At 42.1% G+C, this 15714-nt stretch overlaps 1 protein-coding gene across 6 annotated transcripts in view; it reads right to left on the reverse strand.

Annotated features, from left to right (window-relative positions):
- The window catches only part of smoc1 (SPARC related modular calcium binding 1), a 53835-nt gene that overhangs the window by 26155 nt on the left and 11966 nt on the right, over window positions 1-15714 (reverse strand). For 4 of the 6 annotated variants that reach the window (XM_084568804.1, XM_084568803.1, XM_084568801.1 and 1 more), the window contains exons 2-7: window positions 10393-10558; window positions 9659-9739; window positions 5898-6007; window positions 5698-5797; window positions 3152-3202; window positions 2582-2629 (exon numbers count right to left, since the gene is read on the reverse strand). In XM_084568804.1, the coding sequence (XP_084424930.1) occupies window positions 2582-2629; window positions 3152-3202; window positions 5698-5797; window positions 5898-6007; window positions 9659-9739; window positions 10393-10558 (556 nt within the window). The remainder of the gene's footprint in view (window positions 1-2581; window positions 2630-3151; window positions 3203-5697; window positions 5798-5897; window positions 6008-9658; window positions 9740-10392; window positions 10559-15714) is intronic. The other 2 variants (XM_084568806.1, XM_084568805.1) reach the window with 1 other exon arrangement.

A 15714-nucleotide genomic window follows, 5' to 3' on the forward strand; every position in this document is an offset into this window, starting at 1 on the left:
TCAATTGGCAATGCCGCCCCCTCCATCGCCCCCATCCCGCTCAAACTGTATTTGAAAAGCAGCCCAGTCTCACGACAGTTCAAGAAATTCATCAGTTGATTTGTGTACGGTCTACGGACACATGGTTCCGTTTAATTTTTTAGGGACATTGACCGCTTTTAGCCATGAATGTATACGGTTTTTGTTCAAGAAGCAGAGTTTGGATCCCATTTTGGACCAGTACAGTTGTTTTTAATGCTTGCATGAGGAAAACTCACTGTTTTCCTCATATTTGGTTAAGGTTAGGGTTTGAACGCATTACTTTTAAAGTGGTGCTCTGCTATAATTGGAGTCCAAACTACACGACACACTAACCCTATAGCGTATGCCCGGCATTTATCACCAGTAGACGTGAAAAATATGGTTTCTCATCATCTTTTAGTCAAAATATGTCTTAAAAACAAGAGTTAACAGCATATTAAATCAGCCTTTACATCTCTCCACAGCTATGATACAGGATGATAAAGACGTCCCTTTAGATTTTTGTTCCCAGCGAAAGAAACACAAACATTTCAAGTGTTTGGCACGTATACGCTATGAAACAACTAAAATTTATGTTCAGGATCAAAATATATATTAGCCGAAAACTAAAAAATATTCTCAGAGAATTTTTACATTAAAGCAGAGACAGTCTGAGAGAATCCGTTGTTTAATAAATTCATATATATTTGTATTATATATATATATAATGCTGTGAGTTGAGCTGCCTAGAATACTCACCCATGTGCAGCTTTGCAGCATCTGGAACAATCCTTAGGAAATAATTCAATCAAAAGCAAACAACAGAAAAAAAAAATAAACTTTGATTGGAGGTCATTCTACAAACACTGAAGGTCAGTCCCTAAATCAGACGACATGTCAGTTATACTGAAACACACGAGGTCAAACTGAGCTGATCTGGTCAAACTGTAAATAAAAAAGCAGTGGTTATTCAGTGGTTCCTCAGACGGGTGCAGACCTGGATCGAACGCAGACATGTGCATCAGGTTTCTCCTGCAGATGCGTTACAGACTTCTCTTTATTTACTCTGTAAAACGCTCTGTGCTCAGCATGTTCAGTAGAAACTTACAGTAATTGTCAGTTATTGTTTGGTGCAGGTCTGGACTCTATATATAAACTGTGAAGGGGGAAAATCCAGGTCATGGTATATCTAAAACAAAGCTAAAACAAATAGAACTGGACTTGTTTGAGTTTTCTTGAATACGTTTCATCGCTCATCCATGTGTCTGCTTCAGTAAACACCATACCACTGTGCTCTTTAAGCCTTGTTCAGCCCAAGGACAAAAAGCTCAGGAAAAATCAGAGCAATGCAGTTTATGCAGATCAATGTGGTGAAGAATCTATAGACAACTACTGCACAAAGGAATGGGTCAAAAAAAAGGTCACGTCAGGACTCAGGAGTCCACTCGTTTGAGGACGACAACTCAGACATTTTAACCACAGAAGATATGTGGTTTCAAAGAGGGGAATTAAAAAACCATCTATGTAAAGTGGAAAAGCCCTCAATCAATGATCAGCCTCTGACATCTTCTCACCAGAAGGTTCCACATTCACATCTTCAGCCTGTAGTCTCTGGCCATTAATGGGTAAAACTTTACACCTCCACGGGACATAGGCGGCGAGGGTCTGGGCCAGGGCTTAAACCACGCATAATCGTGGAAACGCAAAAACTTGACACCATTTAGTTAATTTTCAGTTAATTTTCCAATTGCAGGTAAGTGAGTTTCAAACAAGGTGTTCTGAAATAAAAACCTAAACTCCCCACTAGTCATTTAGAACTGAAGAAGAAGCCACTTAGATGACCAGTGAGACATCTTCAATAAGACTCAAACAAGTCCAAGTTGCCTTTGTTTCAGCTTTATCTCTGTTCAATCAACGCAAGCTTTAATTGTTCCTATTTACCTGAGCTACCATCTGCACCACATCCCCAGCCCCTCACACAATGCTGCTGTACATTAAACCCCTTCAAGGACTAGAAACGACTAAAATGCTGCAATGCTTAATGTCATACTAACTCTAAGAGGGTGCCCATCATTTTCTCCTTTTAAACATATTTTCGGTCAAGTTTCTAAAACATTGCCATGTTTCAGACTCTCAGTGGGTGCAGTAGGATGAATTGTTTTGCAGGATTTTGTCCATTCAGGAGTCACATCTGTCACTGATGTTGATACTGAAGCTCAACAGATATGCTAGGATCGCATTACCCTGCAGTGCCTGTATCTGAGATCTTATCTTGTTCATTTAACAAAAAAAAAAAAGAAAAGCATCATGCAAGCCTCCAAAAAAGGAAAAAGATAAAACATTGCTCGTGGAGTGGAAGTTTTCTAGATGTCTCATTTTACTATTTTTAGTTTCCTTTTAGAATTAAAAGTGAAACGTTACCCGTGTACGTGCATGGGTCCTGCACAAATATGGACTTTGCACGAATCAGCTGAAGCGCAACCGGGATCAAAAGACATTTTGAACTTCTGCTCTCTTTCTCTCGCTCAAGCAAACAGAAACACACATGCACACACTCGACATGCAGCAGATCTCAGCTCACCTTTTCTACCGGAGTTTGGCGGCCCGGGCGGCTTATCGGTTACTGACCCTGTAAAGGGGAAAAAAAACACATGCACAACATGAACAAAACAAATACTAGAAAGCAGAAACAGTTGAATTTGGAGGGATTCCAAACTCCAGGATCTGCAAAATGATGTATGATGATTTGAAATTCAACATATTACTGACAATAAATTAGTTTTTCATTGCTATCTGTTTGTTCCAGGTTAACACAGGATGCAAAGAAACACAACACTTCCACCGATTACCCAACCCGCTGACGTCTGGCCTTAGAGTTAGCCGCTGAGTTTGATCAGTACATTCTGTTAGTACTTGATAGTAGGCACACAGGCTTATTGCATCATCTCAACACAAACCTGAATCATCTGCTCCATCTGTGGAAAATTATTACGAAGAAATATCAACAACATCAGTCTTGTTCATTGCATGCAGGCAGTTGGTGTCATGCATGGATGCATGAAGGAAAGGAACAAAATCATACAACGAATTACAAGAGGGAGGCAAACGGGGAGCGATTTTGAGTGACGGCAACTAGAAGGAGATTTACTACCTGACAATCCACTTGTCCCAGCATGAGTTCCCATAAATTCACGGAAGTTTCCTGCAAATGTATGTGAGATGATTGATTTGGGTCATAGTGTACGGGGGCGTCTGAGCATGTCAGCAAGGGTCATTTGAGAGGGAAGGGACGGTAAGGGGGAAGGTGTGTGACTCTGGCAGCTGTGGACAATATCAGGTTTACTGTGCCCAGATTCTGGTTCCAGTCTAAATACATACCGTTGCAAGAAACAATGAAGATATCGGATCTTATGCAGGACAGAAAGGAGACAGGTAGACAATGTGCTTTTCATGAAGAGTTTAATTAAACCTGAACATAAAAGATTCCTCCTACTGAGTAGAATAACGTAGAGTGCAGATAAGGCCAATGAAGTCTAATTATAAGTGGCCTTCACATAACCTGTGAATGCCACTTTTCACTGCTTTTTAACTTTTACTGGACTGCTAACATTTGACACGGGTCAAAGTGACTTCTTCCGGTTGCTTAATGGCTGACAAATGGTCCAGAAAACTAAAATATTTCCTCTAAAATCATAAATTAAGTTGCAAATTGTCAAATTTAAGAATGTAAAGACCATAGACTGTATATAAATATGGACAATTTGTCGCTACTTCCTTGCATTAGCCAAACTGCTGCTGTTTTCCCGGGGGATACGGGCAGCACCATCTTGCGACATTGCTCTTGCTTTAAGGTGTGGTTGGCATGGCAACTGGTAGTCCCCCATTGCGTCGCATTCTGTTTCTATAGCGTCTAAAACGAAACTTATCCAGAAGAACTGACACTTGAATATAGATCAGTATAATATGAACTCCCTAAAATGACAGAAACCATCCTTGAAAAAAATGTATTTGACGTGTATTTTAGTGTTTTAGTTTGGCCCAAGTACCATCCACTAACATGGAGGGGGCGGAGCTTATGACCTATACCGCAGCCAGCCACCGGGGGGAGCTCTACTTGCTTTGGCTTCACTTTTGAGGAGCAGTTCCGTTGTCCATCTTTACACTGTCTATGGTAATGTTTGGCTAAATAACTGCCATTAATTATCCTTCATAGGACTAAATAATTCATTTATTGTTTGCAACTGAATTTATGACTCAATGGAAGTTTATATTATTATGTAAATTAATTTCACTGGTCACTGGATAGGCTTACATTGGCAAAGTAAAGCGGTGTGGTTTTTTTAACTTTGCAGAACATGGCTTGGTCAGTGATGAATTTCAAACCATCTCAAGACTGGTGACCTTTAAGGGAATGCAGCGCTGATGAGTCCAAAATGGGAAAAGCTAACACAGATTCTCTGCAGAAGTACCGTGTAATATATGCAAAAGAGATACAGAATGCTCTGCGGTCAATAAAAAGACGGATTAGTTTCAAAATAAACACAGGCACAAATGAATGTGCTGTTCCGCTCTCTGGTGAGACGGGGTCTAAATGGACAATGAACTGTTTGCTCAGAAATAAAAAAAAAAAAAAAAAAAGCAACTTCAGCTTTGAACTTCTACCAGTTCAGTGTGGTTTCCAAGTATGGAATGGATATTCTCTTCAAAGGACTGGGAAACTGCAGGTGCCAGGGGAAACCATACATGTGATTAGTGGCAAAAGCTGGTCCTACAGAGAAAAGAGAAGCCACGGACGATTGAGGTAGATAGAGACTGATAAAGGAACGGGGAGAGGAGGAAACGCCAGAGAGAGAGAGAGAGAGGGAGAGAGGGGGAAGTCCTATGTTCGGCTTCAGAGGGCCATGCGACCACACTCTTCTCACAAAATTTGCACCATATGCTCTGGTGGCTGTGCAATCCAATTCTGGCAAAGACCCCTGTGTATTATCTTCTGAGGGAAAATGACGGTGATTATCATAAAGTGTTCCCATCCAGGAATGAGTGTGCAGAGCCCGGCTCTCCCGCTCTCCTCCGGCCTGCTGAGAGCACTTAGACGATGGAGTTGGGGGGGAGTGGAAGGGCTGAGAGGCCCCTGCATGTATGGCCATTAGCCTTCTTGTTGACCTTGCACCTGCTATAAGCCACATGCCATGTAATAGACATGTGCTCATAGTATGGCACGCTGTTCACACACAGATGCTTCTAAGTGTCATCAAGAGGCTGCTTTAGCATCCGATCATTTACTCTATTTCAGTTCCTCCTTTACGTATTTATCTCTGATCAGATAAATATCTAAGGCCTGTTAATGAAACTGTTTCCATCAGGTTTTTGAATTATTAAGTATAGTCCACTTCCTAAAGGGGCTGGACGTTATTCGGCTCAAACACATTTTAGTTTCGTGGCTTAGCTTGCAGGAACTTTTGACAGAAGGTTCCTATGAATGCAGCCACAACAGAAAATTTAAAATGCTTGTTTTGCTGCTTCTCCCTCCAAATAGGGAATTGTTGGGAAACATACAACCAGAGACTTTTAGTCCCACAACCTGCTACTCATTACTCTGAATTCAAAGCACCACAGAAGATGCAAGCTTGCGTTTTTGAAGATGATTTTGAAATCATCTGATCTGCAGGCCCCCACCACCACCACCAGTACCAGTACCTGAACACACCGGGGTCCTGTTGTGCACAGAGGAGCCGCTCACTGGCTTCCCGTCACTGGTCACGCACCAGCAGTAACCGGTCAGAGTGTGGCACTGAACCTGCACGGAGGAGACGCATAGAAAAAATTTGTCACAGCACATCAGAAATGACATTTCTCAGAGGACGCTGAGGGGGGGGGGGCGCAATTCACATACGAACCTGGGTAAACGTTCCGTCCTCATTGCATTCCGGGATAAACATGGACTCCTGAGGTCTCCTCGCTTCCAAAGCCTGGTTCCTCTCAGCGCGACACTTTGACTGACCCGCATCTGTAACGTATTGACAAGGGCAGCCTGTTCTCAAACACTGCGTACAAAGCGACTCTCTTTGTCAACAGCACCCTGTTTACACCTAGGAGAACAGGCCCAGTTTACTACTGTTGGCCTCAGACTAAGAAATGTGCCTTGCTCAAGGGCATGATTTGATTCATTTACATAGTTACATAGTTCAGGGGCCACATCCAGCCCAGTTTGATCTCAAACAAGCCAGACCACTAACGTAATGATGTTTTCTTCTTCCTCTCTTCTCCCTCCTCATTCTTCTCATCTTCCTCCTCGTCCTCTCCTCTTTTTCACTTTTTCCTTCTCCCTTTTCTATTCCTCCTCCTTCCCCATCTACTTCTCCTCCACCCCTTCTTCTTCTTTCTTTCTCCTTTTCATCATCCCCCTTCTCCTTCTTCATCTACACTTCCCTCTTCTTGTCCTGCTCCCTGTCATCTACCTCCTTCTTCTCCTCCTCCTTTTTTCTTTGCAAATTCATCCCACAGCCCAGATTGGACCCAATGGCGGGCCAGTTTTGGCCCACAGGTCACATTTTTGACACCCCTGCTCCCTCGGTTTCATTTTTCTAGCCTCTAATCTTCCACAGTTTGTTCAACTTTCTTGATAATATACAGCTTTTTTAGTGGTGGTTGCTCACAAATCTTAAAAAAGACTGTATGATGCACAAAAAAAAGAAATAATAAAATCAACACATTCCTGGACACTGACCCCCACCAGTGCCAGATGTGGGCTACGGCCACTACACTCTTCATGCTGAGCAGTGAGTCATGTCTTCTACATTCATATTTCGTCAGTGGAAATTGAGCTTGTGTTTCTGTATATCCGATGAGCCGTAGCTGCTCTCGGCTTTAAAGGTCACAGACTGGAGTGGGCCGGTCGCTGGTTCAGATTCCCTCCAGCGAATAATGTTTTCGCTGCACTCACAGCTCCCGTGGAGTCAGACTTCATGTTCAGCTCTTCCTGTATACATATTCACGCCGGGGAGCTGACCAGAGCGACCGCAGTCGTCCGCTTTTGGCAAAATGTTTTCCCTGGATTAATAATAGTTCGAAAAAAAAAAAAAAAGCAGTCTCTGGACCTAAGAGGAGACAGACATGTTGTCTCCTTCAGAGTAAAAGACTGAGCCAGAGCAGGGGAGGTGATGTCACCGAGGAGGACGGATGTGGTTACTTGAATTTATAAATGAGTGTTTTCAGTCCTGCTTCAGAGGAAGGGCTCATTAAACTATGTAGTGCTCGCGTCTTATGGAGACGATCAAAAAAAACAACACAGTGTATCAACACAGGAGGCAGCTCTATCTGTACCTGAAGGACAAACGACGCTCTTTTGAGTTCACAACAACATTCATAAAAGGAGTAAAGGAAGACATCTACGTCAAATTGGAAAACCCTTCTTTGAATAAGAGAGGTGGAGTAAGATTTAATCTGCCATCAATTTATAACACAGTCAACCCAAAAGGCTGAGCCCACCGTTACTCCTAATTCTGTTTTCTAAGAATTTCCCCTCAAAGTTAAGAGTAGATCCTGGTAACAATAAAAGGTATTCCTAAAGAAATTTAACTCTTCAGAGAGCTCCTAAGGTGAGATCTGTTAAGAGAGGACTTTTAGGAGGCTTAGGAATGTCTTAAGCAGAGGAGAAAATGGCAGGAAGGAGGCATTTATCTGTTGTGTTATATTTCCCCATGCCTGCTTCTTGACTTGTAGTGTGACATTGGGGCCAAATCTACATCTTAAAACTCTTTTATTCTCATTGACCAATTGAGCCAGAAGCAAACACTGTTCCTCCGTCCAGTTGGGTTTCCTACTTCTTTTCTTCTCCACTGCTGTTTGGTTTGTGGAAGATCTGAACGCCAACCAACCAACACTGCTTCATATAGGCCGGTTAGCAATCACAGAAACTGATGAAAGCTGAGCCAGTTTACCCTTGTTAATACGAAATGGATGAAAAACGACCAGCATGGTAAATGAATGTAAGCAAATAAATATAACTGTCAGCATGTGAATACTGTGCAATTGGGCCTGAGTTTGATCACGCATTTTGATTCGATTAAGTCTAATAATTTGACGGTCCGTTCTACACCCATTATCATCAAAACTATATTTTTATCTAGTTTCTTTTAGGATAAACCAATCACACGTTTTACCTAGAAACAGGATCAACCGCACCTCCTCACTAAGAGAAGAGTTTCTGTCCACTCCTTGATCAGAGTTCTCTGAGATGTTCTGACTCCTTTCTAGGAACTTTTAGGCTAAGTTAGGAGCTCTCTGAGAGGATTCCTCAGGATCTTTAGGAATATGGGCCCTGGGGCCTCTGGCAAATAGTGGGGTTATTAGAATATCACTGATTGGGTAAAGAAAACCCACTGATGTTCCTATTCTTAGACTTAGATAGACTTTTCTGATCCACAAGGGAAGTTGCTTGGTCACAGCAGCTCATTTAGGCAGTCTTGAAAACCACTTGGAAAAATAAATGGGTGTAAGATAAAATTAAAGTTGAAATTAAAATAAAATAATTAAAATATTAAATTATACAAATATTAAAATAAAATATTAAAATATATTAAAATATATTAAAATAAAATAATGCCTTGAAGAAACCCAAAAGCCCAGTTGTTTTTGTTTCAGCTTGTTTTTTTAAATATACCATCCTGGATGACTGAGAGCTGTAAAAAATAATATATATATATATATACGAGAATAAATGAATATACTAATTCACACTGAAAATGTTTTTTAATCTTTGCACTGTTCAGATGTAATTCTATTCATTCATTCATTCATTCATCCAAACATCCATTATTTATGTTATGAGTCAAGCCAATTAAATGCTGTTATATCATTTCACATTTGGAAATGTTGAACAGTGAAGTCATTGGTTGTTTTTCAGTCACAGCTAAATACGGAATACACGGATCTGCCCGTTGTAACAGATATGTTAGTGGTTGTTTGCCGTTGTTTGTTGTACCTGTATGCCTCGTTCTGAAATATATCTGCTGTGTTTAATCTGAATCTCACGCACACCTCAACAAAGCTATGTCACTGTAAACAAAGGCTTGGTTCATGAACTTCCTGCTTGAAGAAATCAGCACTTTGATTACAACAAAACAGACCTGACGCTTCTGCAAAGACTGAGTGAGCTTTGCCCGGCTTCCCTCCCCGTTGGCACATCTCCGATATATTATGAAACTAAACCGTGCTCTACCGAACGGAGGGAGCGAAATCCACTCCAAAAATGGATTCGGTTAGGGTTGCTGTTTGCCTAATGGAAAAGGGGTGGCAGGGTAAAATGCCAAGTTCCAACCTTGACTCTAGACCTATCAATCTCTGCTGTTGTTGAGTGGCTGGCATCCAGAGACAGAGGAAGTGTGTGATCCTGGTCTGTGAAAGCTTACACGCCTGCAGATAGGCGGAAAACGAAAGACATCTTCTCGTTCAGTTCCACTTTCCCCAAACTTCCTGGTGCTGCTGCTGTGGCTGCAGGCTGCAACATCTTAAACCTCAACTCTCTGCATCAAATAAATTAACTTTATTACTTTTTAAGTTTCCACCCACAGTGTTGCAACAGAATACTGCATTTTAGGTTTGATTTAAAGTATCAGAGATAAATATAGCAAGCTCTGTTCATCTTTCTTATCCTTACCTTTGAGCTCCAGGTCTCTCCCCTCGGACGAGGACGTTGGTCCGGGAGCCACTGGCTGATCTACTTTCGCCCAGTTTTTGCCTGAAAGACGAAAGAAAAGTTCACGGAGGCGCCTGTGCAGTTTAAACTATATGAACTCCATTTGTTTGTACCCCTTCGAGTGCTGTTGACATTTTTGGGATGTCAGGTATTTATTGGATGTTTCAAGCCAAACTCTCCGGCGTTCAAACGGCAGTGTATGGTATGTTTCCGTGCTTCATCTCTTCACCCGAAAATGCAGGCGCTCATACACTGAGACGATATATATTTGGCAGTTTTGACGTTGCCATATCATTTAAATCATGTAGCTATCCCTTTAAAATCTCTAGGCAATGTTGTAAATCAGTCGGCCTTTTAAGAAATATTGCATTCTTTACATGACTGAAGAATTCCAAAGAATCCTGCAGGAGGAAACGGACGTCTAAAATCTTGTTGCTGTGTGATGTAACGTGCAACAAATCCAAGTTTTTTCAGAGCTCCACTGACATGGTGAAGCATCAACCAGTCACATGTGTTTGTTTTACCAGTTCCCCAAAATGTATTACTAGTGTGAACATAGCTTAAGGCTTAAAGTACCAGCCACACTGTGCACAGATAAGACACTTTCTTTTTTAGTTTCACATCTGAGCAAAATAGTTTTACGTATCTCCAGGTAGATTTCTGACATCTCTCTCTGACCAGAGTTTGGTTCTCACCTCGGCAGCGGCCCCGGTGCGCCAGTGTGAGCGTCTTATCCTTGCAGCGCGCCCTCTGCAGTTCACAGCCGGTCTCGTAGCTCCGCCCGTCCGAGCCGCACACCGGCTTCCCCTGCGTCCGCGAGCAGATGACCCCGCAGTGACTGTCTCTGTCTCCGATCAGCCACTGCAACGAGAAACCCCAGAAACACCTCATCGCTTAGCACACCTCATGTTTTAACAGAACGGGACAGATAGAACTTGTTTCTGTCATTCCTTGAAAAATTGGTTTGTTCTTTCTTCTTGGCTCCTTTCCTTCCCTGCTAGTTCCCCTGTGTTCGAACAAAGGCTGCTTTCAGCGGAATCTGAGATTTGGCCAAACTAACATACAAATTGGACTCGTGGGTCACCCGTACATTTTGCCCAAAACATTTCTGTGTTGCTCGAACACTTGTCGGCTGCTGCCTTTCTTTGCTTAGGCTACTGCAACGCAACGGTGTGTGCTGCTCTACGCCAAAGGCTCAGCCTAATTTATCTAATTGATCTTTGGCTGAATGCTGGTTGTACCTTGATTAAGTTTTCAAGTAGCCAAACCACACTCGGAGCAATGGGAATCTTTCATCCCCCTCTCCCAAGATCTTTACTCGTGATCTATTAGTGAGTCCATTCTACTCCGCTGTTGGACGACGGCCTTCTCTCTGACAGCAGTAATGGTTCTTGGCTCCGCAGCTGCCTCAAATATATTTAAGCTCTACAGGATTTCAGAGGGGGAAACTTTGCCAGACAGATAGAGTTGTGGGTTAGTGAGGAGAGAGAGAGTAGGTGTGCACTGAGCAGCACCAGAATCCTCTGCTGTGAAAACAGCACCAGCAGCAAACCTCAGTCAGCTCGTGTTGGACTATAATTGATTTTTCTTATCTGAAAATGGTTATTAAACCTTTGTGGTTGCTCAGTTTAATATAAGGCAAGAAAAAAAACAAAAGTGAAGTATGTCTCAAGTAGGAAAATACTTCATGCGTTTTGCACCCCAGGTCTCTAAAGTAATTACCAGAGCGCCAGTTGGGTCCGACACAGGAGATCTCGTTAAGAGCAGGTACTCTACGTTAAGGTGGTGGAAAATGAGACGTAACCAGAAACAAAGGGCACACTTTCCAACCGTCACTTGCCAACTCCTATCAGCCGATCAGAGGCCTTTTTCCAACTGATCTACATTAGAAATGCATGTGTGTGCCTTCTGCTTGCATGTGCAGCTCCTAACCCCGGTGCCCAACTTCCAAATAAAAAAAAAAACACACACACAAACAACTGTATTTTTGGAAAACATCAAAATGTTGCTTGGAGACAGATTTTCTCTGAACATATAAGGAGCAATCAGACGTTAACAAAGTGTAGATCGTAACGATGCCAAGCTGCTGATGTCATGAAAGAGCTGATGCACGAATGGATCTTATACACAAATGAATCACCGGGAGTTTTTGTCAAACATGCTCTAAGCTGACTAAATGTCTGTATTTTTTATTTTTTTTTTTACTGTGCTTTTGCATCGGTGTTGCTATCCATTTAAAGGAGCCAGTCTGTTTCAAACCTTCACAGTCTTTCCATTGACACACTGTCCTTTTAAAACTGCCAAAAACCAAACTTGAAAAATGGCTCCATCCAGCTTTCTGGCAAGTTTGATTTTAAAATATCAGTGGCCGCTTAAATGAATCACCCATAAGCTGCTCTTTACTGTGAGAGCATTGTTTATTTCGAAGACTATTTGGAAATCTTTCTGTTTTCACACGTGAAGATGACTGGTGTTCTACGGAGAAGCAATGGAACAAAGTTCTGCTTTGGATAAATGGCACAAAATAATATTTACTGTCATGCTAGCAGCTCTCTAAAGACTGGTTTAGGCTATTTTCACACTATGAGCGACAGTGTTACAAAATCAGAGTTGCTCAAACGCTCATTGACATCAACGTCAATGAGCGTTTGAGCAACTCTGATTTTGGTTTTGTCCGTTAAACAAAAAAAAATGCAGTGGTGGCAAAAGTGGAAGCCAGCTCAGCGTTCATATGCAGGCGTGCCGCACAGCAGCCGTGAAGTGTTGGGCGTCAGTTAGTTGCTTAATATCACCAGTCTCCACTAAAAACGACTTGAACCCGGTCGATATTTGGCAGAAGTGTGAACACTGCAAGAGGAGGCTACCAAGACGCACTCGTCAGCAGCTCTGCAACAAGCCAACAGCATATTTGTGCTAAAATGCACCAACTAGATATCAAAACTTAGACAAAGGTAGCCTACATTTCCATATTTTTGAACGTGTGCAGTACCACACTGGAGCCTTAACGTTGTTCTGTGGCCACAACGTTGGTTTGAGCTAACATTAGCAAACTTTTAAACCTGCTACATGCTAGCTACTAACATGTAAATGTTTAGCAGATGACATATTTTAAATTAATTTAATATGTTAGCATGCTAACATTTGCTAATTAACACAAAAGACAAAGTAGAACCAAGGATTGTAGGACATAAACTTCTGTTTGGCCCTGAGATACAAACAATTAATCCTGATGGGATCGTAGACTGTATATAAATATGGACAACGTGTCACCACTTCCTTGCATTGGCCAAACTGACATCATTCTCCTGAGGATATGGGCAGCGCCATCTTACGACTTTGGAGCCAGAGTCTGATCAGTATGGTCTGAGAGTGGAGCCACGCGAAGCCGCAATATCCTCCAGACTCACTGTTTTCGTTTAATTAATACTACGCTCTGCTCTACCTCCACCAGCTACAAGGAAATGTTGGATTATACACTGTACTTATTTTTAAAGGGAATTTTTTTACAGGTCTCACGGCCCCATGGGATGCTTGGTATGGCAACTGGTAGTCACTATTATGTCACATCCTGTTTTTATAGCGTCAAATAATGAACTAAAACAAAACGTATCCAAACAATTGGCTCTTGAACGTGCATCAACATTATATTAACTACCTAAAAATTATTCGACATGTATTTTAGTGTTTTAGTTCGGTCCCATCCACTAATATGGAGGGGGCTTATGACTTATACTGCAGCCAGCCACCAGGGGGAGCTCTACTTGCTTTGGCTTCACTTTTGAGGAGCACTTCCACCGTCCATATTTACACTGTCTGTGGATGGAATCATGGATGCCTGCACAAAATTTCTAGCCTGGTCGTTACCATCCTACGTTTCCGCCCGAAATTTGATTTCGGTCTGGCACGTTAGTCTGGCCCAATGTAATAGGAATCTGTCTCCGTAATGGGCGGATGCTTATTTTGAGGTTTAAAATCATTGGAGTTCCCTTAACCAAACAGCAACGTTTGGTAATGACGTATATTGTGCGCCGGAGTTCAGGCTCTTACGCTTACCACTTCCGCTTCCAGTTAAATAAATCAAACTTTTCCCAAAGCCAGTTGGAAGGAGAGCTACGACGTCCTTGCCATTTATAAAATTGACAAGACAAGCCTCTTGTTCTGGTTTTAATTCCGTGATGCTCTCGAGAGTTGAGACAACTTCGCGGATGGCTTCTGGCGTCTCTTCCTCCGTCGCCATTGTTGCTATGCTGTTGAACTACAAGCTTCGCTGGACTACAAGCAACTCGGCATGCGAGTTCCGCGTCATCACTCAACTGTTCGCTGATTGGCGCGGACCGCGCGGTTACACGCGAACCGTGGAAGTGCAATTTGGTCAGACTCCGTGCCAGACCGAAATCAAATTTCGGGCGGAAACGTAGGATGGTAACGACCAGGCCACAAAATTTCATGGCAAACTATCAAAAATCAGTCAAGACGTTTTAAATAGTCGCTAAGGCTGAATAAAAACCAAATGATGCTAAACATGAAGCCTCGCTCAGCGCTCACAGTTGCGGCGTACTACTTGAGTTTAACATTCTTTGTCACATTCTGGCTGATATTTCTCTCTCTCTGCCTCTAATGACCTGGAAAAAACACACACACGGGAGTTTTAACTTGTTGTAGAAAACCAAATGATTCCAAAACGTGGAGGGGAAAATGAGACGCAGGTCAGAAAAGAAATAATCTATTTACGGTCCTTTGTGGTTTTTGTTCTTTACAAATACCAAAACGCTTCTGCCAGCGTTGACAGTTATGACGGTCACGGAGGGTGATTTATAAATCTCAGAGCTGGTTTCAAGAATCACTGGATCATTCTCTTCATAATAATGAAAAGAAATCTGTCTTGTTTTTACAGCAGTGGATAGAGTTTAATTCGGGGAAAAAAAAAAAAATGAATATTTTAACTTTATCCGATAATTTTTACAACTAAATATAACATTAGGTAGACTCAGGGCAGTACATCTACAAAGAAAGAAAGATTAGACTGTTTCTGAAACAGAAGAAAAAGGAACTAGAGGTTCAGTATGCGCCAGATAAAATCAGGGCAGGGCCAGGGTGTTTAAAGACTGGAGGGTCACAGATTTAATGTCCTCATAAAATATTATATCTTTTAAAAATCTCCAAATTCTGAGACACTCTTGGCCGCTCCAGCTACTCCCGTTAAAATCCTTGTATAAAAAGGTGGAAAGGAAATCAAACAAGAAGAAGAAGAATGAGAAGAAGAAGAATCCAACGCCGTGCTCTAACAATACGTCCAGAACGCGCCAGACAGTTTAATGTGATTTCAGCCCTTGGCACTGAAACGTGGTATAGAAAAGCTCTTGTCGGATAGCTCAGAGTAAAACTAAATCATGGTGTGCCTCTTCATGAGAAAGTGCAGACAGGGAGGAAAACATAGCACATCATTTCATTTTTACTTTGCGTGTCTTCCTCTTGGCGTCGGGTGAAGGACAGGAATGATCCAAAAGTTGGGGGAAAACAAAAACAAAAATGCATGTATCTGTATTATATCTGACTGTTATTCAAGAATTATGAGGCGTACTGCTGTTTTGATGTTTCATTTATATTGGTAGAAAACTGTTTTAGCATTGTTAAAAAGCAGTTTATTCCAGGGCAGTTAAAAGAGTCTGAGTCAAGGTACTGTGGACAGAGAGCGGTTTGTTCGTGTGATGAACTGTTAAACTGGTAATCCAAAGCACGTCTTCTAAAAACAGGGACCGTCCAGCCACTCCTCCAGGTTAAGAGACACAGAGTCTGGCCCACAGGCTGACCCGTCCTCCCCACAAACTTAATGGGTCCAGCTCTTATACCTTCCACTGTCTCAGTAAAGCCACAGATTTTGAGACAACATTGTCCGCTAAGTGGAAATTCTCCCACATTTCTTAGTCATACCGTCCCACCCACGGACTCGTCTCCCGTAAAGGTGAAACCGGAGACTCTAGCGGGGCAGAAACAAAAAAAAAAGTTTCACAATTTAC

The sequence above is a fragment of the Chelon labrosus genome (genome assembly GCF_963514085.1).
Source record: "Chelon labrosus genome assembly, chromosome: 20".
In the NCBI taxonomy this organism is placed as follows: domain Eukaryota; kingdom Metazoa; phylum Chordata; class Actinopteri; order Mugiliformes; family Mugilidae; genus Chelon; species Chelon labrosus.